The sequence below is a fragment of the Gorilla gorilla genome, chromosome 8, assembly GCF_029281585.2.
Source record: "Gorilla gorilla gorilla isolate KB3781 chromosome 8, NHGRI_mGorGor1-v2.1_pri, whole genome shotgun sequence".
In the NCBI taxonomy this organism is placed as follows: Eukaryota; Metazoa; Chordata; class Mammalia; order Primates; family Hominidae; genus Gorilla; species Gorilla gorilla.
Genome location: NC_073232.2, coordinates 46,385,031 through 46,410,497, shown reverse-complemented (window position 1 = coordinate 46,410,497; position 25,467 = coordinate 46,385,031). Strand labels below are relative to the sequence as shown.

The 25,467-nt window shown below is 47.4% G+C and overlaps 1 protein-coding gene across 4 annotated transcripts in view; it reads left to right on the top strand.

Moving 5' to 3' along the window:
- Positions 1 to 25,467, top strand: part of HK1 (hexokinase 1) — a 131,952-nt gene that overhangs the window by 72,139 nt on the left and 34,346 nt on the right. For all 4 annotated transcript variants that reach the window (XM_031015138.3, XM_055353618.2, XM_063710045.1 and 1 more), the window contains 3 exons: positions 1,746 to 1,908; positions 17,844 to 17,992; positions 22,750 to 22,869. In XM_031015138.3, coding sequence (XP_030870998.1) covers positions 1,746 to 1,908; positions 17,844 to 17,992; positions 22,750 to 22,869 — 432 coding nt within the window. The remainder of the gene's footprint in view (positions 1 to 1,745; positions 1,909 to 17,843; positions 17,993 to 22,749; positions 22,870 to 25,467) is intronic.

The following is a 25,467-nucleotide window of genomic DNA, read 5'->3' as shown; positions in this document are numbered from 1 at the left end:
TGGGAGGTGGAGGTTGCAGTGAGCCAAGATTGTGCCACTGCATTCCAGCCTGGGTGACAGAGACAGACTATGAAAAAAAACCAACCCCAAAAACAAACAAACAAACAAACAAAGGAAAAAACACCAGTGTTAAGTAAGGTCTTTTCAGCCTTGTGGGGCTGTAAATCTGTCTCTCTATCCAGTGGGAGCCTTCTGTGTGCAAGGCTCCATGTGAGGCACTGGGGAGGTCAGGGTGACACGCATGGAAAGCTGGGATCCAGACCAGACCCTGCCTAGGGGTCAGTACTGAAGGAGTGGTGATATCCAGCCTGAAGGACTTGGACATCTTCAGGAGGAAGTGACAGTTGATTTGAACCTTGAAGGTTAGGTGAGCTGGGAAGAAAAGGAAGGGCATTTCAGGTAGAGGTGACAGCAGAAGGAGGAGAGCCTGGAGCACCAACTAGGAATGGTAGAGGTGGTTTGGCCGGAGTTCAGAGAGCACAGAGCCACACCTGCAGAGGGTAGGTGCCTTGGCAGTGGGGAGGCATTGCAAGGCTTTGGGCAGAGGCATGACTTGATTAGGGTTGCACTTTAAGAGGCTGATGCTGCAGTGGTGTAGAAGATGGGTTGGAAGGAAGAGATTGAAGATAAACTGTTACAGTGGATCATCAGCAATCCAGGCACACAGAGCAGCAGAAAGAGTGGATGGTGAAACAAAAGAACCTTTCTCGGTGGACTCTACAGGGATAGTGCCATCAGGACAGTGTCTAGCTCAATTCTAGGCACCTAGCTGGTGCCCAGTGAATCCTTTTTTGGGAGAATAAATGCGAAGATGCCATGAAGGACAAACAATTAGTGATAGCCAGTGACAACCCAGGGTGCCTAAGGTTAGGAGCCTGGGCAGCTTGAGGAGAATGGGGAACTCAGGAAGAGGAGCAGGTTGGGTCAGGCCTGGTGAAGGGTGGGAGTAGTTTGACTCGGAGGTACAGGGCCCATGGCCTGGCACACAGGCCTGGCACATGGGTATGGGAGCCCAGGGGCTGTCTCCATACATTGAGGCTGGGTTTAAGGTTTCTGTGCTCTGGGCCTGCAACCCTGTGTTCTCAGAAGGGTCCTAGCCCTTTGGCCGCCATTTCTGTCTTTCTAGAAGTCTTGCCCATGGACACCTGCCAGTACTACTGTCTCATGTTAATAATAATAGCTGATGTTTATTGAGCAGTTACTGTGTTCTAAGTGCTTCTGTCTCATTTGAACTTGTCCTATATGTTAGGTCCTATCTGTCATCTCAGTTTTTCAGTTGAGGAAACTGAAATTCACACAGCTGTTAAGCTCTGGGGCTAGGATTGAACCCAGTTGGCTGGCTCCAGAGCCCTTGTTCGTAGCCTCTCTGTCATTCCCATCCCAGTGAGAGTGAGCCAGCCAATTCTCAGAGAGAGAAGGAGGCTTGAGGTGTTCCTGATACTGGAGGAAACCTGCCTCCATCAAGTACTTGGGGGTTGAAGAGCAGCTTCCATGTCATATTTGAGGGTTGGAAAGGATCTTAGAGATATCGGGTTCATTTTACAGGCCAGGAACTAGGGCTCAGAGCATTTGCAAGCCTGTTCTGGGTGACATGGTTGACAGCAGTTGAATGACCTTCCGCCATGCGATGTGCCAGCATGCGTGTTCCTGTGCCTGTGGGAGCTGGCTATCTCGGCGGGTGGGTGCCTCACCTTGCCCTGTCCTCCCCCTCGACCTCACTCTCCTTCCTTCTCATCCCCCTCCAGATTGACAAGTATCTCTATGCCATGCGGCTCTCCGATGAAACTCTCATAGATATCATGACTCGCTTCAGGAAGGAGATGAAGAATGGCCTCTCCCGGGATTTTAATCCAACAGCCACAGTCAAGATGTTGCCAACATTCGTAAGGTCCATTCCTGATGGCTCTGGTAAGTCTGTCACCCAGAGATTGAACCCTGAGGGCTAAATGTTCTGTGAAATCTTCCTTCTAACTTCATTTGTTCATACATTTGCTCATTCATTCATTCACCATTCCATCAATCTGCTCTCCCATCCATCCATCCATCCATCCGCTGATCCATCTGCTGATCCATCCATCCATCCATCCATCCATCCATCCATCCATCCATCCAATATGTGTCTACTGAGTATCTACCTTATGCCAGTCACTGGGGATACCATGGTTGGGCAAGGCTGACCTGCTGTCATTGACTTTACTGTCTAGTGGCTTGTGATACTTTAGAAAGTGTAGTGTTTATGGGTCTCGCAGATGCTGTGTGGGTTGCTCTTATGTCTTCAGAACATGAAGAACTCCAGAAGAAATGAAGGGTTCATTTTAGGGAAATCTCTCCATCAGGGAATCAAAGCTTCCCTCTCTTCTTATCCCAGATAATAGCAATCCTAATGGACAGGTGGGTCTCAGACTTAGAGGCAGAGATTCCAGACCCCCTTTGGACAGATTTCACAGATGCAGAATTGAGGCAGCCCCCAAAACAAAGAAATACAGAGGGGAGGTAGAATTGAAAGAAAAATTGTATCCTTTCACTCTGCATCCTGTGGCTCATACCCTGCAGTGGGGCGTTGGGGGAGGGCCCCCTGAGGATTGTCTGTTTCTCCTCCCCAGAGGAGTGGCATCAGCCCCTGCACCTGGCTGAGCGGAGACTGAGAGGTCGCAGTCTGGCCTGCTCAGTGGAAGCTGTTCTTCCCGGCAGACCCGCAGTTACTAGTTTGTGGAGGTGAATGCTGTGCTTGCTCCAGCGTGGCGCCCTCACAGGAATCCCCTGTTAGCTGTGTTCTGTTCTCTAGGGTGGGGCTCACCTGCTGTAGGCAGCAGAGGGAGGGAGAGCAGGAGGAAGTCAGGTTTCCCTTGGGGTTGTGAGTACACGACCAGTGAGTACAGCTTTCACACACCCCTGCGATTTCTTCCCTGCTCTCGAGGCTCTTATTTAAAGGAGTGATTTGGGGCATCTTGTATGCAGCCTGCAAAATGGACGCCAGGAAACTGCAGCTGTTGCAACTGATGTTCTTGAAAGATGGGCAAGTGGGAGTAGACTGGTTGCAGCAGGAAAAGACCTCTGCTCTCTGCCTGCAGTCATCCTGAATGAGATTTGGACGCTGATAAAGAGGCCGTGTGCTGTTCACTGTGGCCATGGGTGGGGTCTACTTCATGCTCACATATTAGCATGTATATCTCTGATGTAAGCCTACTCCACCTCCACCCTTTTGTTTAGGTGTTGATTACTAGCACCTACTTCTAGCTTTTTAAGAACTACTGAAGAGATTCTGGCCATCAGAGTGAATAGACTGTGGTTTACCCTGGGTATGTTCTCTTGTCTCTGGCTGGAGAAGAAAGAACTTTATATATAGTTCACTCTTGCTTTTTCCCAGCCATGGATGACCCCTACAGCCAGGAGCACTAGAACCTTTCCAGGATGAGGAGAGCTATGTAGCAGAGGCATGGCTCTGACTGCTTCCAGCTGAGAGAAGAGGAAGGAGCGGGGAGGGGAGGGGGTATGGGCAGCGCCCAGGAGAGCACCTGCTTTGGCTTTGCTTGGGAGAGCTCAGAAGGCTACCTGATCCCTGCGAGGCACCTGGCCCTGTGTGACTGGCTCAGGGCAGACACAGGGGAGGAGACACTTTGCCTCCTACCCACTGGGCCCTGCTCTCAAGCCAGCTGTGTCCCAGGGACCTATGTCAGCAGGGGTGCTCTCCCTCTCCTTCACAAACCGTTTCCAGGATTGAGAGTCTCAAGGTGTGATCCAAGCGCAGTAGAAATCCAGCCATTTGCCATATTGGCTACTCCTCCAAACAAGGCTTAGAACTCATACTCATTTGTGAAATGTATTCTTCACCCCCTTTTAGAGATTCATAGAAACGGCACCCCCCCATTCCAACTATTTATGGGTGGGTTCAGTTCATGTGCCCCAGAGCCCACACTTCGCTTGGAATGGTCCCTACAGCCCCGCAAAGACATTGCTGTTGATGCTAAGGACTTGGATACCCAACCCCCAGTCCACTTCCTGCCCCTTCGTGTTGTGCCGGGCCTCTGTCTTCACCTCCCCCTGCCTCTTGGCTCCTTTATCATCCAAGAATCAGGAGATCCCTGCAGTAATCAGAATCTGGGTCTCTTAATAGTAAATCCATAGTGCTGTTCCCTTTTTGAAATGTTAATCACTGCTTCAACTGTAGTAATTAGTGACAGAATTAGTGGTAATCCCAAACCACGGAGGGATAAATTGGCGCTCACCATGGTGGAGAAATGCCTAAGTGGTGATGTGATTTCCAAGGCAAAGGAAGGAAACAAGCCTTTCCTTTCTTGCTGACCTTGACCCTGGTCGACTAGACACAGAGTTTTGGAACTCAACTGACTTTCCAGAAGCATTTCTGAAAACATATCTGATACATACATTCTGATACCTATCAGCCCATTTTTAATTAGTTTCTTTCTTTTTTGGTCATTTTTTTTAATGGGCAGTGAGGTTTTTGTTTTTGATATTTTGTAGAGATAGGGTTTTGCCATGTTGCCCAGACTGGTCTCGAACTCCTAGGCTCAGGCGATCCTCCCACCTCCCAAAGTGCTGGGATTACGGGCGTGAGCCACCACATCTGGCCTGTTTTTGTTTTTATTTTTTAGTTGTTCTTCAGTAATCTGTATATCATTAAAAAAACCCCAAAAACCTAAAGTGGCTTTTCGCTGCTGCATATCATTTTTGAGGTAGTGGATGAATGAATAATAAAGAAGGAAAATATTGAAGCCTTTTAACATTGGTGATTTGGCTAAATAGAATTCCCTCTTCAAAGCTACTGTAGGGAGCAAGGGAAAACGTCCCCTTTGCCCTCTGAATGTTGGCTGAAAAATCAGCTCACAAAAGGCAGATTAATAGGAGAAAGGGTATACACATTTATTAACATGCATGTGGGAGAATCACAGACTGATTACTCAAGTATCCTGGTGGGGCCCAGATACTTACATTTCCTCTTTTCTTTTCCTTTTTTTTTTTGAGATGGAGTCTTGCTCTGTTGCCCAGGCTGGAGTGCAGTGGCACGATGGTTCAAGCGATCCTCCTGCCTCAGCACCCCCTACATAGCTGGGATTATAGGCACCTGCCACCATGCCCAGCTAATTTTTGTATTTTTAGTAGAGACGGGGTTTTGCCATGTTGGCCAAGCTGGTCTCGAACTCCTGACCTCAGGTAATCCACCCGCCTCGGCCTCCCAAAGTGCTGGGATTACAAGTGTGAGCTACTGCGCCCGGCCACACATTTCCTCTTTTCAGAGGGGAGGCAGGAGACAGGGAACAGTAAATGATTACTAGGGAGAATGAAGATATCAGGGAACAGAGATTAACCAGTACCGGTTCTCTTTGGAAATTGAACAGGAGACAGATTTTTTTTTTTTTTTTTAAGACAGAGTCTCGCTCTGTCGCCCAGGTTGCAGTGCAGTGGCATGATCTCGGCTCACTGCAACCTCCGCCTCCCGGGTTCAAGCAATTCTCCAGCTTCAACTTCCTGAGTAGCTGGGATTACAAGTGTGCACCACCACGCTGGGCTAATTTTTGTATTTTTAGTAGAGACGAGGTTTCACCATGTTGGCCAGACTGGTCTCGAACTCCTGACCTTGTGATCTGCCCGCCTTATCCCCTCGAAGTGCTGGGATTACAGGTGTCAGCCACCACGCTCGGTTTAGGAACAGACATCTTTAAAAAGGTCCATTCAGGTGTGGTCAGATTCTTCAGTCTTCTTTTCTGCAATAGATAATGAGATAACAGGGAGGGTAAGGATAAAGTTCTCCTTGGAGGGTCTGCGTGGTCTTTATGTAGATAGGAGAAAAGCATTTTCCAGCATCTGTTGATCTTTAAGGGCCTTTAGTTCAAAATACTCATTATACCAGGGAGCCATATTTTGGGGTGAAATATTTTGGGTTTCCCTCACTACCCAGTCTCTTGGGAATTGCTGTCCCTCTGTGCCCAGCCTCCCCCATTCGTGAAGTGTCCCTTTTTTCTCCTTTTCTCATTTATCCCTAAGGATATTGTAAGCACTAATTAGAGTGTAAGCTTTTGGAGGCTAAATAGGAATCGATACTTCTTGGTTTCGGCTTCATTGTTCCCACACGGTCTTTACCCAAAAGAGAAGTTTTTACCCAAAGGAGAAGTAAAAAAAAAAAAAATTTGCTAGAAGCTTGGATGTGCCATTATCTTTTTTCATGCAAAGCAGAGCCATTTACAGTGTAGTCACGGTTATTTTGGGGCCCTAAATATTCATACTACTGTTTTCCAGTCAATGGAAGGGAAATATTTACCTTCTCTTCTTGCAGCATTTGGGTGGTCTCAGTTTTCTTATATGGAAAGATAGTTGGGTTATCTCAAGTATTCTCTCTATCTGTGAAACCTCCTGAGTTGAAGGCATGGAGTTCCCATCATGCAGCTGGATTGTAGATGGGCAGGAATGCCTGTGTATCTCATGTACAGAATTAATTCATTGAGGCTGGGCACGGTGGCTCATGCCTGTAATCCCAGCACTTTGGGAGGTCGAGGCAGGCGATCACCTGAGGTCAGGAGTTGGAGACCGGCCTAGCCAATATGGCGAAACCCCGTCTCTACTAAAAATACAAAAATTAGCTGGGCATGGTGGCCGGTGCCTGTAATCCCAGCTACCTGGGAGGCTGAGGCACGAGAATCACTTGAACCTGGGAGGCAGAGTTGCAGTGAGCTGAGATCATGCCACTGCACTCCAGCCTGGGCAACAGAAACTCTGTCTCAAAAAAAAAAAAAAAGAAGAATCAATTCATTGAGCTGGACTCAGGCAGGCATTTCCTGCAGGCAGAGTTTTTTCTTGCCCTGTATTCCAGCACAGGCTGGTACTCGAGACACATCTGTCCTGTGTTTGTTTTCCATTATTTGCTGGTAATAATGGCTGTCATTAGAAAGTGGAGAATTGCCAGTAGCCCTTCGGATGTGTTGTTTAATGAGCTTTCTCTTGAGCGGTTCTCCCAGCTTCAGTGGAAATGGGAAATATGAGGAAAGGTCTCAAGCAGGAGGCCCCAGTAGCAGGAAGCAAGGTTTGAGACCAAAGATTGAAAGAGGAAGTTGGGAGGAAACCTATTACTGCAGAAAGAGGCTGAGCTTGTAGCCAAAGAGAAAAGGAAATAAAAATCTAGAACACTGAATCGGTCTCTGGGTTTGCCACTCCCAACCTGTGTGACCTTGGAGAAGTCACTTAACTTCTGAGCCTCCATTTCCTCATGGGTAAAATGGCCATGGTAATCCCTGCCCCACCTGCCTCACCAGGCTATCATCAGGATCAAATGAGAGTCTTTGGAAACTGCAAACCACCGTGAGTTATGGTGCGTCATCGTCATCCTCATCAGTCTTATGATATAATAACTGGCTTTGGAAGAATTCGTTGGGAAAGTCTTTCCTAACCAATGGAGCCAGTCCAAGGACCGCACCCAGCAGGCCTGAATGTGTAAGCCGAGCCCCTGCAGGAAGGATGCAGAGTTTTTCAGGATTCGCTGGCATCTCTGTGATGTTACAGGGGAAGGAGGCAGAGAAAAGGGGCAAGCCAAGGCAGGCTGTCTCACCCCCAACCCCTGAGCTAGCCACACAAAATGTGGGTGAGACCACAGGCTACAACTCCAGTACCTCTGCAAGGGGGTGACTGGACACGACAGCTCTGAATCAGGGAGCCAACCCGAGGTAAAAGGGACTGATAGGTCCCTTTTGTTATGGAGGGCAAGTGGGTATTTGGGGGATTCATTTCCTGACAAAGAATATTGAACTTGGAAACCTTCTGGTTGTAGCTGAAAGAAATCTAACTCAAATTTGTTTAAGAAAAAAAGAGAATTCTAGTTTCCTATAACTGGGAAGTCTTGCTGTGAGTTGACTTCTGTATCTAGGGATTCATCTGTCTCTTACTAGTTCAGTCAGCTCCTTTCCTGTGTGTTGGCTTCATTCATAGACCATCTCTCCTCTTACAGTGGCGGGGACGGCCCCTGCAGCCCTAGGCTGACCCCTCCCCTTATAGCCAGCGATCTCTGTGCAAAGAGCAGGCCTTGCTCCCTATGGACCTGTGATGGTCTTGGAGAGGGCTGTGATTGGCTTACTTGGGTCATGTGCCCATCCTGAACCAATCACCATGGACAAGATGGGTGACTTGGGACTCCCCTGGATTCCATGCCTGGATTATGCATTGGTACCCCTGGAGCTGGAGTGGGGATTCAGCCCCACTTCCAACCTCATAGGTGAAAAATGGGAGGGTAGTTATCTAAAGAGATGCTGGACATCCAGGAAAGTTTATCAGTTATCTTGTTGTCCTTAACAGACATCATTCCTCAGTGTCTTTTGCCCAGCAGAGTATAGGACCAGCACTTTGGGAGGCCAAGGTGGGCGGATCACAAGGTCAAGAGATCGAGACCATCCTGGCCAAAATGGTGAAACTCCGTCTCTACTAAAAAATACAAAAATTAGTTGGGCGTGGTGGTGCACGCCTGTAGACCCAGCTACTCGGGAGGCTGAGGCAGGAGAATCACTTGAACCTGGGAGTTGGAGGTTGCAGTGAACCAAGATTGCGCCATTGCACTCCAGCCCAGGCAACAGTGTGAGACTCCATCTCAAACAAACAAACAAACAAAAACATGAAATAAATAAATGTTTAGGTGAACATTAAAACAGCAAATTAATTAAGTAAAATAGTAAAATAAAAAGTACCGATCATTTCATCTCAGTGTAGTATTTGCTTTTGTGCCCCTTTTCCCCCTATGCACAACTGGTTTATAGCTGTTTATCAGACTGAGCTTTCACTGTCTTCATTAGAGAATGAAGCAAAATAAAACCAAAGCTGGCCAGGCGCGATGGCTCACGCCTGTAATCCCAGCACTTTGGGAGGCTGAGGCAGGCGGATCACGAGGTCAGGAGATCGAGACCATCCTGGCTAACACAGTGAAACCCCGTCTCTACTAAAAAAAAAGAAAAAAAAAATTAGCTGGGCGTGGTGGCGGGCGCCTGTAGTCCCAGCTACTTGGGAGGCTGAGGCAGGAGAATGATGTGAACCTGGGAGGTGGAGCTTGCAGTGAGCCAAGATCACGCCACTGCACTCCAGCCTGGGAGACAGAGCGAGACTCCGTCTCAAAATTAAATAAATAAATAAATAAATAAATAAATAAATAAATAAATAAAACCAAAGCTAGGCCAGGCACGGTGGCTCACGCCTGTAATCCCAGCACTTTGGGAGGCCAGGGCAGTCGGATCATCTGAGGTCAGGAGTTTGAGACCAGCCTGGCCAAGGTGGTGAAACCTCGTCTCTACTAAAAATACAAAAAATGAGCTGGGCGTGGTGGTGGGCGGCTGTAATCCCAGCTACTGGGGAGGCTGAGGCAAGAGAATCGCTTGAACCCTGGAGGCGGAGGTTGCAGTGAGCCGAGATCGCGCCATTGCTGTCCAGCCTGGGCAACAAGAGTGAGACTCTGTCTCAAAAACAAAAACAAAAACACAAAACAAAACAAAAAAACCCAAAGCTATAAGGAATCATGGAGGTTGAAGAGCCCCAGAAAAGAAGTGTAGCCATTCCTGATGTGCTGAAGTCTCTCTCTGGCCCCCACTTTCCTTGGGGATCCTTGTCCCTGAGTTCTGTCCAGGAGGCAGTTTTCATGGTTATACATTATGGCTTCGGATTCAAATGCAGACTCTGCCACTTACTGGTTGTGCATTTGGGCAAGTTATCTAACCCCTCTTTACCTTTACTTGCTCATCTGTAGAATGGGCATCATGACAGTACTGACTTCATAGGGTTGTGAAGATTGAAAATAAAAGGATACGTATAAGCACTTAGTGATTGGTACAGAAAGACTCAGTGAATGTTAGCTGATGGATGGTCAAATAAAATGTTTCTGATATTCTAGTGACTCACCTGCGAGGAGCCACTTCATACTGAATTCAATTTTTTCATTTATTTCAATTTTTTTTTTTTTTGAGACAGAGTCTTGCTCTGTTGCCCAGGCTGGAGTGCAGTGGCATGATCTCAGCTCACTACAACCTCCGCCTCCTGGGTTCAAGCGATTCTCCTGCCTCAGCCTCCTGAGTAGCTGGGATTACAGGCGCCTACCACTACACCCAGCTAATTTTTGTATTTTTAGTAGAGACAGGGTTTCTCCATGTTGGCCAGGCTGGTCTCGAACTCCTGACCTCAAGTGATCCACCCGCCTCGGCCTCCCAAAGTTCTGGGATTACAAGCATGAGCCACTGCGCCCGGCCGAATTCAATTTTTTAACCTAGTGGTGGTGTAAAGTACTGTTGGAGTTAGGACTCCAATGGGAGCCCAAAGAAAATTCTATATTGATTTGAATAATGCCACAAAGTCGGGGTCAGAATTTCCACCAAATCTATGACACCTGCTTCCCAGCATTCTCCCTTGTTCTCTCTCTTTCCTTTGGACCACAAATAATTTAAAACCAGTGGCTTCATGTGATATATACATATAATGGAATATAATTGGTTCATAAAAAGGAATGAGGTACTGATCCAGGCTACAGCATGGATGAGCCTTGAAAACCTTATGCCGGGTGAAAGAAGCCAGACACAAAGGACCTAATATTATACGATTCCACTTATATGAAATGTCTGGAATAGGGGCATCTGTAGAGCAGAAAGTACATTAGTGGTTGCTGGGAGATAGGGAGGTTGGGAAGAAATGGTGAATGGTTGTTAATGGGTATGGAATTTCTTTTGGGGTGATGAAAATTTTCTAAAATTAGATAGTGGTGATGGTTGCACAACTCTGTAAATATGCTGAAAACCACTGAATTTTTCACTTTAAAATGGGTAAAAATTGTATGCTATATTATTATATCTCAATAAAACTGTTATTAAAAAAGCAACCAACCAATATGTGAAATAGTAAGAAATATACATGTTGGTCTCTGCCCCTAGTCTCTAGCATTTAGATTGTAAAACCCTTGTAATTTCTTGAGCAATACAGGTGCTAGGAAAATCTTTGATCCTGGTCCTGACGCAGAGCTCCTAAATCCCTTGGAATTTCTTGGGTGATAGGAGAGTGTCTTTTGTTCCTTGGTGGGTCCCTGTATAGCCTCAGGATGGGGGGCTGGTTGCCAGGGGGAACCAACCATGTGATCAGAGGGTTGCTGTCAGCCCCAACCCCCATGCCGCCTCCAGGGAGGGAGAGAGCCTGAAAATAGAGTGAATAAACCAATGGTCGATGATTTAATCAATCGCAACTATGTAATGGTGCTTCCACAAAAACCTAAAACAGGCCAGGTATGATGGCTCACGCCTGTAATCCCAGCATTTTGGGAGGCCCAGGTGGGTGGATCACTTGAGCCTAAGAGTTTGAGACTAGCTTGGGCAACATGGTAAAACCCTGTCACTACACAAAATACAAAAAAAAGTTAGCCAGATGTGGTGGCACATGCCGGTAGTTCCAGCTACTCGGGAGGTTGAGGTGGGAGGATCGCTTGGGCTCTGGAGGTTGAGGCTGCAGTAAGCTGTGATCATGCAACTGCACTGCACTCCAGCCTGGGTGACAGAGTGTGACCCTGACTCAAAGAACAAACAAACAAAACCAAAAAAAAAAAAAAAGCAAAAAGAAGAAAACCTAGAATGACTGAGTTCTGGTAGCTTCTGTCTAGCTGAACACATGGAGGTTCCTGGGTGGCACATCTGGAGGGGGCATGGAAACTCCTGCCCTTTCTCCCATGCCCCTCCCTGTGCATCTCTTCCATCCAGTTCTTCATCTGTATTTATTGTAACATCCTTTATAGTAAATATGTAAATGTAAGTGAAGTGTTTTTCTGGGTCTGTGAGCTGCCGTAGCAAACTAATGCAACCCAAGGAGGGGGTTGTAGGAACCCCGATTTATAGTGATCAGCCAGAAGCACAGGCCACAACCTGTGCTTATGACTGGTGTCTGAAGTTGGAGGGAGGGCAGCCTCGTGTGAACGAGCCCTCGACCTGTGGGATATGATGCTATCTGCAGGTAGCTAGTGAAATAATTGAATTGAATTAGAGAGCATGGAGCTGGTGTTCACTGGAGAATTCACTGCAGAATTACTTGCTTGGTGTGTGGGGAAAAACCCACATGCATCCAGGGTCACAGGTGTGTTCTGTGTTGTGGTGAGTAGAGAAAAGGAAAAACATACTCTGGTTTTTCCTCTGTGTGTATCTCACATGATGGCGTAACTGCTTTGTGCTTAATAAACAGCAAGCAGGGGTGCTGTATTAGTCCGTTTTCATACTGTTAAAAAGAACCGCCTAAGACTGGGTAATTTATAAAGGAAAGAAGTTTAGTTGACTCACAGTTCAGCATGGCTGGGGAGGCTTCAGGAAACTTACAATCATGGTGGAAGGAGAAAATGCATCTTCCTCACAAAGCGGCAGGAAGGAGAAGTGCTGAGCAAAGGGGGACGAGCTCCTTATAAAACCATAAGGTCTCATGAGAACCCACTCACTATCACGAGAACAGCATGGGGGGAACCACCTCCGTGATTCAGTTACCTCCACCTGGTCTCTTTCTTGATATGTGGGCATTGTGGGGGTTACAACTCAAGATGAGATTTGGGTGGGGACACAAAGCCTAACCATATCAGGTGCCTTGAATGAATGAATGAATGGACCACCAGTCCCTGTGACCAGGCAGCTACTGAGCATTTGCTGAGCTGTCCTGGGTGCCAAGGACAGAGAATCCCAAGTTGTGGTCTTTCCCTCAAGGAACTTGAGAAAGAAGATAGGAACAGGCTGGGCGCAGTGGCTCACGCCTGTAATCCCAGCACTTTGGGAGGCCAAGGCAGGTGGATCACCTGCGGTCAGGAGTTTGAGACCAGCCTCACCAACATGGTGAAAACCCATCTCTACTACAAAATACAAAAATTAGCCAGGCATGGTGGTGGGTGCCTGTAATCCTAGGTACTCGGGAGGCTGAGGCAGGAGAATCACTTGAACCTGGGAGGCAGAGGTTGCAATGAGCCAAGATCACGCCATTGCACTCCAGCCTGGGCAACGGAGCAAGACTCCCTCTCAAAAAAAAAAAAAAAAAAAAAAAAAAGGAACAGTGACATTCAATGTAAGAATTCCTTGGTTTGTTGTTTATTTCTTTATACCTTCATTAATTCCACAAGTATTTGCTCAGTTTTTACCTACATTCCAAACACCATTGTAAGTTCCAGAAATATAGCAATGTGTCAGGGCTTATAGCTTGGTAGAATCAAATACAAAGATAAGTCAGCTTTATTGTTAAAAACAGAAAGCAAACCTTATTTTGTGTTGAAAATCAAAAGCTCAAGGGACCCAGAATAACCAAAGCAATCATGAAAAAGAAGAACAAAGCTGAAGGAATTTCACTGCCAATTTCAAAATTTTCAGCAAAGCAACAGTAATCAAGACATGTGGTACTGGCATGAAGGTAGACATGTAGACTAATGGAACAGAATAGAGAGTTCAGAAATAAATGCATACAGGCTGAGTGTGGTGGCTCATGCCTGTAATCCTAGCACTTTGGGAGGCCGAGGCTGGTGGATCACCTGAGGTCAGGAGTTTGAGACCAGTGTGGCCAACATGGTGAAACCCCGTCTCTACTAAAAATACAAAAAAATTAGCCAGTTGTGGTGGCACACGCCTGTAATCCTAGCTACTTGGGAGGCTGAGGCATGAGAATCGCCTGAACCTCCCAAGTAGCTAGGGAGGTGGAGGTTGCAGTGAGCCGAGATCATGCCACTGCATTCCAGCCTGGGTAGCATTCCAGCCTGGGTAACAGAGTGAGACTTCGTCTCAAAAAAAAAATAAATGCATACATTACAGTCAGTTGACTTTTGACAAGAATGCTAGGACTATTCAATGAGGGAAAAAATAGTCTTTTCAGCAAATGGTGCTGGGACACTGGATATCCAAGTGCAAAAGAATGAAGTTTGACCTACACCTCATACCATGTATAAAATTAACTTGAAATGGATCAAATACCTAAATGTGGGAGCTAAAACTAATAAAACTCTTAGAATGAAATACAGGTTTGAATCTTTGTGACCTTGGATTTGGCAATAGAGTCTTAGCTACAACTCCAAAAGCACAAACAATAAAAGAAAAAACAGATAAAACTGGACTTCATCAAAATTTAAAACTTGGCCATGCTTGGTGGCTCATGCCTGTAATCCCAGCACTTTGGGAGGCCAAGCAAGAGGATCACTTGAGCGAAGGCATTTGAGACAGCCTGGGCAACATAGTGAGACCTTGTCTCTACAAAAAATAAAAAATTAGCCAGGTGTGGTCGTATGCCTGTAGTTCCAGCTACTTGGGAGGCTGAGGCTGGAGGATTTCTTGAGTCCAGGAGGTCAAGGGTGCAGTGAGCCATGATTGCACCATTATACTCCAGCCTGGGCAACAGAGCAAGACCCTGTCTCAAACACAACAACAACAAACATAAAAATGTTTCTGCATCAAAGGATACCATAAAAAAAAGAAAAGACAATCCACTGAATGGGAGAAAATATTTGCCAGTCGTATGTCTGATAAAGGACTTGTATCTAGAATATAAAAAGAACTTTTACAACTCAACACATAAAAGACAAATGAGGCCGGGTGTGGTGGCTCACGCCTGTGATCCCAACACTTTGGGAGGCCGAGGCAGGCGGATCACGAGGTCAGGAGTTCAAGACCAGCCTGGCCAACATAGTGAAACCCCGTCTCTACTAAAAATACAAAAATTAGCCAGGCGTGGTGGTGCACGCCTATAATCCCAGCTACTCAGGAGGCTGAGGCAGGAGAATTGCTTGAACCCGGGAAGCAGAGGTTGCAGTGAGTCGAGATTGAGCCACTGCCCTCCAAGCTGGGCAACAGAGCGAAACTCCATCTCAAAAAAAAAAAAAAAAAAAAGAAAAGATAAGCCAAGTGTTTAAAATGAGCAAAGGATCTGAATAGACATTTCTCCAAGTGGCCAATAAGCACATAGAAATGTACTCAACACCATTAGTCATCAGAGAAATGCAAACTGATAAAGAAGTCAGACTGTAATAAGTGTTGATGAAGACATGGAGAACTGGAAACTTCATGCATTACTGGTAGGAACGTAAAATGGTGCAGCTGCTTTGAAGAATGGTGGTAATTCCTCGAAAAGTTAAACATGGGTTACTATTTGACAGCGATTCTTGTCCTAGGTATATATACCCAAGAGAAATGAAAACGTGTCCACACAAAAACTTGGGCACAAATATTCATAGTAGTGTTATTCATAATAGCCAAAAGGTGGAAACAAACCAAATGTCTGTCAGTAACAAATGAATAAATAAAATGTGTTATATCTATAGAGTGTAACAGCCATTAAAAGGGATAAAGTCTCGTATGCACTATAACATGATGAACCTTAAAAACATTTTGCTTAGTGAAATGAGCCAGTCATACAAGGTCATATACCGTATGATTTCTTTTCTTCTTTTTTTGAGACAGGGCCTCACTCTGTTGCCCAGGCTGGAGTGCGGTGGCGTGATCTCAGCTCACTGCAACCTCTGTCTCTTGGGCTCAAGAGATTCTCCTACCTCAGTCTCCAAGTAGCTGGGATTACAGGCTCACACCACCATGCCCATCTAATCTTTTTTGTGTTTTTGGTAGAGACAGGGGCTCGCCATGTTGCCCAGGTTGGTCTCAAACTCCTAAGCTCAAGCGATCCACCTGCCTCAGCCTCCCAAAGTGCTGGGATTACAGGCATGAGCCACCGCACCTGGCCACTGTATGATTTCATTGATGTGAAATGTTCAGAAGAGGTAAATCTATAGCAACAGAAAATAGATTAGTGGTTGCCTAGGGCTGGAGAAGGATGGGGGGCTTGGGAGGTGATAGTTAAAGGGTATAGGGTTTCTTTTTGAAATAATGAAAATGTTATAAAATTGGCTGTGCTGATGGTTGCATAACTCCGAATATACTAAAAACCATTGAATTGTATACTTTAAATGGGTGAATTATATGGTATGTGAATTAAATTTCAATAATGCTGTTACATAAGATATAATGATAAAGATCTTTCCCTGCCTAGGAAAATGATATACCCCAAAGCAGTCTAGTATTTACTGCCATAGGATTGAGAGCTTGGTGGATCATGTGCTGTGGAAGGCAGGGGTGGCCGTCACCCCTGGCGTGATAGATATTAGGACAGTGGGGATGTCACCTTAGCATCACGAGTGAAACAGATCTTAACTGATTTTTCTGGGAGCATCGTGAGGGTAGCTAATGAGATGAAGGGTAGAGAATGTTTGGCTGTGGCTTAATGGTTGGAACTTTGCCCATGGCCGCCTGCCTTTGCTGTCTGATGGTCTCGGTGTACAGTCCTGCTCTGCCCCCTGAGGCCCACCCCAGTGCTGCACATGTCACTCCCGAGGGAGGTAACCATAGCAGACCAGTACTTTGGCCACTGGTACTTTTATGTGACCAAGAGGGACTTCTGTTAAAAGCATCCTCTGGGTGGAAACAACCCAAGGGTCCATCAACAGATGAAAGGATAAACAAAACGTAGTGGATCCATACAATGGAATATTATTCAGTCTTAAAAAGGAATGAGGCCGGGCGTGGTGACTCACGCCTGTAATCCCAGCACCCTGGGAGGCCAAAGCGGTTAGATCACCTGAGGTCAGGAGTTTGAGACCAGCCTGGCCAACATAGTGAAGCCCTGTCTCTACTAAAAATAAAAAAAATTAGCCAGGCATGCTGGCGGATGCCTGTAATCCCAGCTACTCGGGAAGCTGAGGCAGGAGAATCACTTGAACCTGGGAGGCAGAGGTTGCAGTGAGCTGAGATTATGCCTCTGCACTCCAGCCTGTGCAACAAGAGTGAAGCTCTGTCTCAAAAAAAAAAAAAAAAAAAAAAGGATGAAATTCTATTGGGGGCAGGGTGGCTCATACCTGCCTATAGTCCCAGTTACTTGAGAGGCTGAAGTGAGAGGATCTTGGGAGCCCAGGAGCTTGAGACTGCAGTGAGCTTTGATCACACCACTGTACTCTAGCCCAGGTGACAGAGCAAGACCCTGTCTCTATTAATTAAAAAAAAAAAAGAGTAAAATTCTGAAAATATGCATGAACCTTGGAAACGTTATGCTAAGAGGAATAAGCTGGTCACAAAAGGACAAATAACTGTGTGATTCTTCTTGTATGAAATATCCAGAATAGGCAAGTTCATAGAGACAGAGAGTAGAATCGTGGATGCTGGGGACTGAGGGTGAGGGGAAATGGAAGTTATTGCTTAATGGTTATAGAGTTTGTGTTGGGGTGATGAAAAAGTTTTGAGAATAGTGGTGATGGTTGCACAACATTGTGAATGTACTTAATACTACTGAATTGTACACCTGAAAATGGTTGCAGTGGTAAATTTTATGCGATGTGTATTTTACCACAATAATAAAACACAACCCTGAGGAGCAAGCAGAACCCTGGAATAATCGATGTCAGAGCTGACATGCAGAGACCCAGGGCAGGCACTGGGTGGACCTCAGATGTAGGGTTTTGTCTGAGTTGAAATGCGGTGTGATTTTTTATTTCTGCATAGCAGTGCTGTTTTTGAAATAGGTTAAGAAACTAGAGAAACATGGGGTGGGAATTTGTACTTAATTCAGTACTTCCATTCCCCTGTAGTCAGAAGTAAGAGACCGGGATTGCTTGAAGCTATTTCTGTCTAAGGACTCTGGGGTAGGATAGGGTTTCTTTTGCCTACTCTGCGTATATGGCAGTGGTTGGATGAAGTTTGCATGATTGCTGCTTTCTGGCTGATAACAGCATGTGGCAGGGGGAGGCAGACAGGGCCTACGCCCTGCCAGGAAGCGGGCATGGTATGTGGCTTCCCCTTAACATTTGAATCTCATGTGATACCTGTTGTCTCCCTAAACAGAAAAGGGAGATTTCATTGCCTTGGATCTTGGTGGGTCTTCCTTTCGAATTCTGCGGGTGCAAGTGAATCATGAGAAAAACCAGAATGTTCACATGGAGTCCGAGGTTTATGACACCCCAGAGAACATCGTGCACGGCAGTGGAAGCCAGGTGGGTCCCTGCTCCCTCCGGGTCACCCCGTCGGGCCAGCATCCCCTTGGTTACCTCCAGGAACCAGGCCTCAAAGCACTGGCATCCCAAGCCCCTGGAAGAGGGTTGCTGGAAAGAGTCCCTCATAGATGCATATGTAAAAGGACTCCTGGGCAGAGGATGTGACAGCCTGCATGGGGGCTCTGCTTAAACAGAGGCCCTCCGTCTGGGCAAACTGGTGTAGTGGAAGTGGGCTGCTTGGACTAGCAGAGTCTGGGTTTGAGGAGGGAGGCTCCGCAGCTCTTTTGGGTAAATGCACTCGTTCCCTGTGGATCCTGGGGTCGGTTCCCCAGTGCAGGTTTAGCAAAGCCCTGGGTGAAAATGCCCCTTTCTCCTGGTCATTGGCCTCACCCACTTACTGGAGGCCCCGGCCTTGTAGGGTATGGCTGTGGCCTTGTCGGGCAGGAATGAGGGCTCACAGCTCTGGGCTATTTGGGGGCTTCTTGTTACCTGATTTAGAATACCATTGTACAAGCCCTTGGCACAGAAAGCAGAGGAAGCAGGGAAATCACGGTCCCCTCCTTTCACACTCCTGTTGGGGCTCCCCACGCTGGGCCCCCGGGAAGGGCTGCCCTTCCTCCCTGCCCAAGGGGCTGTGGGCATGCCTAGGAAGGGCCTGTCCACCTGCCCCCTCCTCTCTGGGTGCAGGGAGTGGTGGGTCTGTAGCTCACTGAGGACCCTGTGATCAGGGCTCAGGCAGCCCACTGCAGGTTTTCAGTCATTTATGGGTCCCTAAGCCGGTCTTGGGGCAAGGTGCACTCCTCTTCTCTCTTGTAGACATTCTGGCTCCTCCAGTCTGGCTCGCCTCCTGAGTTGTGGCTGCTGTCCAGCATATGTACTCAGAGCTGGCCAAATGTTTGCTTTAAGGAGGGTGTGCTCACCGCAAGGTTCATGACTAAGATTTCCAGGGAACTCTGGTTCTGGGGTGGACTTCGAGATGAGACCCAGGAGCCTTCTCCTCTTGACTCTACTGTGCTCTTAAGTTCTTGTGGGTGGGACCTGGAGCAAGCCACCAAGCCTTTTCTTTGTCCAAGAGACAAGGGCTAATCCTGGCTAACCTGCTCCCTGGGGTTTGGGTTCAGAGCCCTTCAGATTATGTCACAGTGAGTGTCACAGGTGACACTGTCACTAGAGCAGGTGAGCCACTTTATAGTAGGCCACCAAAGCTGGGTGCATCACTACTGGATGGCCCTGCCCAAGGGCTCCCCTGCTACTCCCATTACTGGGCTGCAGAGACTGGCCCATCCATCTGGCGCCTGCACAAAGGCTGCCAGCTGGTAGGTCTCTTGACCATGCCCAGTTGGCTGCTGTGTTGCTTCTCCTTGCAGGTGGCCAGCAGCCCATGGTTTGGCATCCTGCACTTTCTGTTTGGAACACACAGTGGCCTATCACTCTGTTTCCCAAGGTCCTTGGGTTGAGCTACCTAAGCCTGGCGCATTCAACACTGAGACTCACCCTGTGCTGCAAACATTCCCTGTGTGTTTTACAAACATTCCCTGTGTGTTTTGGCTTGACCTTTTAGGAGCAAGGTTTGTTAATTAAGGGAGTACCCTCACCTTCTTACCACTGCCCTCTTCGTCTCTCCCAGCCTCTATCCCCATCATCCCCTCTTCTCAGTCCTAGAATCACTTTATTTCCTACTGTCTCTGTTTCTTCCTCTTCTCCTTTTAAGCAGCCTGAAAAGAGGATGATGACGATAATCATGATAATGTAGTACCATTATAGCAAATTCTTTTTTTTTTTTTTTTAAGACGGAGTTTTACTCTTGTTGCCCAGGCTGGAGTGCAGTGGTGCGATCTCAGCTCACCACAACCTCCGCCTCCCGGGTTCAAGTGATTCTCCTGCCTCAGCCTCCCAAATAGCTGGAATTACAGGCATGCGCCACCACACCTGGCTAATTTTGTATTGTTCGTAGAGATGGGGTTTCTCCATGTTGGTCAGGCTGGTCTGGAACTGCCTGTTCAGGTGTGAGCCACCACAGCCAGCCCAGAGCACTTTTAAGCTTTAATAAATTCAGAAGCACAAATGGAACATTCTTAAAATATCACTTACTTAGTTGTGGGAATTTTGAATAGTAAATGTTTTAAGTTTTTGTATTAGCCATCATTTGCCATCTTTAATAAGAGTGACTGAGTCTTTATTTTTATTTTAAATTATTAAAAAAAATTTTTTTTTAAAGATGTGGTCTTGCCAGGTTGCCCAGGCAGATCTCAAACTCCTGGACTCAAGCGATCCTCCCACTTTAGCCTCTCAAAGTGCTGGATTATAGATGTGAGCCACTGTGCCTGGCCATAGTGTGTGTATTTCTCAAATAAAGAGTGTGTTGTCAGGCAAGAAGAGAAAATAATGTTTTTTTTTTTTTTTTAAACACTAAAGCTTTGAGTTCAGAGTGGTTAGGTAACTTTTTTTCCTGGTTGATCGCAGACATAGTCTAGCCTGGGGCGGGTCACTTCCTGGCTCTTTGGGCAGGCTTGTCACCCTGGATCACCAGCACTCCAGAAACGGCCTTTCCTTCTCAATGGAGCACTCTGGGGAGTTGTGTTTGGCCTGGATCTGGGAACTGGTGACAGGTCCCATTCATGGGAATCCATTTCTACAGGCTGAGTTCTCCCAGGCGCCTCCCTGCCCCTTCCTGAGGCAGCCTTCCCTTCACCCGGCCTTCTCTCCTGAGGCTGCAGGAGTCTGGAGCCTCCGAGTGCAGATGGCGTGGGGCGCGAGGACCAACTTAGTAATGAGTTTATATCAGTCTGCAATGTAGGTCGCAGGAAGCTTAGCCGGCTTCTCTGGGGAGGGTCATGTGTCAACTCAGCCTAAGATGCCAGCTGCTCTGCAGCCTGAGTAATAGTGACTCAGGGATAGAAGGTCCTACATTAAAATTGACCAGGTGTTCTTTTACTCTGGCAACAAAGTCCGACTTTAGAGCTGGCTTGCGGGGGATCTGGGGAAAGATGGGAACAGCAGTAATGACTTCTGGCCCCCCCATGAGGCCCTGCAAGTAAAGCCTTCAGGCAGCTGGCCTTGTCTGGGAGTTCGGGCTGGGGCCACTTCATGTGACTATGGTTTGGCTCTTCTAAGACAGCCTTCTTCTGGGTTCCAAAAAGCTCCATGGCTGTGTCACTGCCATGTGTACGGGAGGTCTAGTGTCATGAGAGTCATGTGAAAGAGACAAGGGGTTAGCTAGGCTGTGGCATGGCTGCCGAAAGTGTATATATGTATGCTCAGGTTGGATTACTAGAGGCAGAGAGATAAAGAAGGGAGGTTCTTAGTTCTACTAACCACTCTTCTGGTTAGAACACACATAGAATATTATCTTCTGTTCTGATTATATTTTGAGACAGGGTCTCACTCTGCTGCCCAGGCTGGAGTGCAGTTGTATGATCATGGCTCACTGTAGCCTCGACTTCCTGGGCTCAGGGGATCGTCTCATCTCAGCCTCCCAAGTAGCTAGGACTACAGGCATGTGCCAGCATGCCTGGCTAATTTTTAAGCTTTTTGTAGAGAGGAGGTCTCACTATGTTGCCCAGGCTGGTGTCAAACTCCTGGGCTCAAGTGATCCTCCTGCCTTGGCCTCCCAAAGTATTGGGATTACAGACGTGAGCCACCATGCCTGGCCCTGGTTATATTTTAGAGATGAAGGGAATTATTAGAGAGATCCAAAAAGATTACCTTAGAGGTGCTGAGCCTCTCCTCATGGGCAGTATTCATGTAGAAGCTAGGGACCCAGTGTTCCAGGCTCTTTCTAGCAGATTCCTAAGATATGTATGTACCCGATAAGTCATAGATAACATGTTATAGCACAGGCAAGCTTAAGCTACAATGTGGTAGATAAATTGTGGTATATTCATACCAAGGAATACTGTGCGGCAATGAGAATGAACAGTTGTCAAAGACAACTCCGTGGATGACTGTCATCCACATGGTGTCGAGTGAGAGAACACAGACGCCAAAGAGCACACACGGTCTCATTTCCCTTTAGACACACCAAACAAACAGGCAGATGTAATTGAGGGTGCTAGACATCGGGGCGGCTGGCAGTTGCCCTTGGGCTGGGTGGTAGCGGTAGTGACTGCAGGGGCAGAAGGGGGCATATTACAGGTGTTTCTCCATCTCGTGTTTCTCCATCTGGGTGCTGGTTACATGGATAGCTGCAGCTTGTGAGAATCCAGTGAACTCTGCACTTAGGATGTGTGTACTTTTTGGGGTATGCATAAGACACTTCAGTAAAAAGTAACATTATGACAGTCTGAATTGTTAAGTCACTCCAGTGGGCTAGAGGCTGTGGAATTGCCCTCAGAGTTTCTGAAATTTTCAGAGAGCGTGGCGTCGGGCGGGGCGGGAAGGCCACTCCACCTGGTGGCTGGTGGAGATCCGTGACCTGTGTGTTATGAAGGCATAGCTGGTTTTCTGTTATTTTTCCATTTTTCTCAGTACCCAGATGTTGCATATTAGTGACCACTGAGAGGCCAGTTCTGTTTGAAGGCTTTGAATTGCTTCCTAAGAGCTGTACTTGCCCACAGGGTAGCTTTTGAAAAGTGACTCTTCTCTGCATTCACACACAGCATGGCTTTTCAGACAGGGCCACCAGGTCCCAGGAGTACGAGCACTTTGTTTGGGTAGATGTATTCCTTTCTGTGTGTGTGGGAGGCAATGGTTTATATTTTTCTATGAAATGCTAAGCCTGCTTTGGGGCCCACTGACTGCTCTCATGTTTCCTTCAGCTTTTTGATCATGTTGCTGAGTGCCTGGGAGATTTCATGGAGAAAAGGAAGATCAAGGACAAGAAGTTACCTGTGGGATTCACGTTTTCTTTTCCTTGCCAACAATCCAAAATAGATGAGGTAAGGATGTTCTGGGATTATCGGGCTCTGCAGATGCCCCGGGATGGAAAAGCTAACAAGCCCTTTTCTCCACAACTTTTCCCCTTTGTTGGCAGAATGGTTTGCATGTCTGGTATTTTTAAAGAAACATTTGCAGAAGTTAGTGTGGTATCATGATATAGTGTTTACTTTTTCACTTACTTTAGTTATTTATGTATTTTTGGAGACAAATCATGGTATTTTTGGCCACCAGGTAGATAGAAGCATTTATTAATCTTAAGCAAGCAAAGGAAAATAAAGTAGGTTTAATGGTGGTGGAGAGAGGTGGGAAAGCTCTTTGCCAGAATTGCATGGTGTGATGTTTACCTGGAAACTGCCCTGGTTACTGCGAAAATGCTCAGGGCCCTGTCCCTCAGGTGCCAGGGCTGCCTCTCCATAGTGGAGCTGATCAGTGGCTCCAGCCCCAGGGATGCCCTTGGCGACCTCCGAGGAGACTTGTTATACCCACCTTCCTGTTTGTCATCTATTTGTTTTTTCATTCATTCATTCATTCAGCAAGGATGGACTGTGATGATAACACTGAACCTCAGCACTGCAGGAATACAAAATAAATACATACAGCCTTGTTCTTTTTTTACATGGAGAGACAGAAACCACACACACCACAAACACAAACCATCCATGAATAAACTTCTAATAATATGAATTCTGGGGTTGGGTGCAGTGGTTCATGCCTGTAATCCCAGCACTTTGGGAGGCCGAAGCAGAAGGATCACTTAAGCCCAGGAGTTCAAGACCAGCCTGGGCAATCTGTACAAAAAGTTAGCTGTGTGCGTTAACATGTGCCTGTAGTCCCAGTGATGTGGGAGAAGCTTGGGAGATCGAGGCTGCTGTGAGCCATGATTGTGCCACTGCACCCCAACCTGGGGGACAGAGTGAGACCTTGTCTTTTTTTGTTTTTTTTTTGAAACAGAGTCTCCCTCTGTCACCCAGGCTGGAGTGCAATGGCACGATCTCGGCTCACTGCAACCTCCACCTCCCAGGTTCAAGCAATTCTCCTGCCTTAGCCCCCCTAGTGCTGGGATTACAGGTGCCCACCACCATGTCCGGCTAATTTTTGTATTTTTGGCAGATATGGGGTTTCACCATCTTGGCCAGGCTGGTCTCAAACTCCTGACCTTAGGTGATCCGCCTGCCTCGGCCCCTCAAAGTGCTGGGATTACAGACGTGAGCCACCGCACCCGGCCAGGCTCTGTTTTAATACATACTTCACAGGTAGTGCACATAATCTTCAAGCATCTCTATGAATTAAGTGCTTATGATTCCCACTTTACAGATGAGGAAACTGAGTCTCAGAGGGGCTAAGAACCTGTCCAAGGTCACCTAGCCAGGAAGATCCCATGCTTGTAACTGGTCTACTCTGCTGCAAGTTAGTAGCATTTGGGCTTAGGGCACCTTCCACACTTGCAGGGAGCACCCCTGGGTCCCTTTATGCCATTAGGGTAAGCGCCCTTTCCTGGGCACTGCTTCCTGTGGCTGGAACCCTTACATCTGTAAAATTTGTGGAATCAGCAAGAAAGGGCTTGAGAGCACAGCAGGCCAAGATGAGCGCAGAGGTCTCCCCAGGGTCACAGGGCTTATTAATGGCAGGCCTTGGACCAGGGTCCCAGGCCCCACCTCCCATCCAGTGCTCCACCCACCTCCAACATGTCTAAATGCCTCCGAGATGTTCTGTCTGACCTGTTATGCTTTCAGGAAGCTGTGGCCATATGTAGACTCTTAATCTGGTTCTGGTATCTGAGAACGCCCCTCCAAGGTGTTCAGATCAGTTTGGCCTCCACTGTGTCCTTCCAAACCCTTTGGCAAGGCCTGTTTGTCAGTACAAGTTTCCCTTGGCTTTTGAGAACTGAGACATGACAGTCACTCCCCCTTCCCCTTCCCTTGTGAGAGGTGGGCCTGGGATGAAGAGACTTTGGTGGACTGCGTTTCACCGTTGTTCACATGTGCTCTCTGCAGCTACTGACTGAGTGCCATCCCTGTGCCAGGCATGGGCTAGGCCCTGGGAGAGAATGGCCAGAGTGTATTTATTTTGTATTCCTGCAGTGCTGAGGTTTAGTGTTACTCTACAGTAGGTCCCGTAACAGCAGATGTAGCCTGTTCCCCATGAAGGCGCAGCCTTCTAGGGACAGAAGTGTTGCAGGAGGTGGGAGGGAATGACTTCCTGGGCACGAGAGCCTGCAGGGTGGAGCAGACATGCCCAAGAGGGGGCATTGTGAACAGAGAAGGAGCCAGAGGTGGGGGGCGTCCACCTGCCAGCCTTCACCCCCTCTGGAGAATGCTTCCTAGGCTGGGCCAGGGTACTTGCTGTGGCGCCAGTGGAGCACAGACCCTCAATTTCCCATCCAAAGGCCTGTGCATGTTACCCCTTAGGGCTGGCTGAGAACTTGAAGATTGTCCACTTCTAGATCAGCTCCCTGTTTCTAGAGGAGCACAGTGAACCTCAGAGGAGTGAAGGGAGCTGCCCAGCAGGAAATGGGCAGACAGTATGAAGTGGGACCAGGTCTCCAGATTGCCAGCCCCACCTTTGTCCCACAACACCTGGTTCTCTGAGGCTTTGGA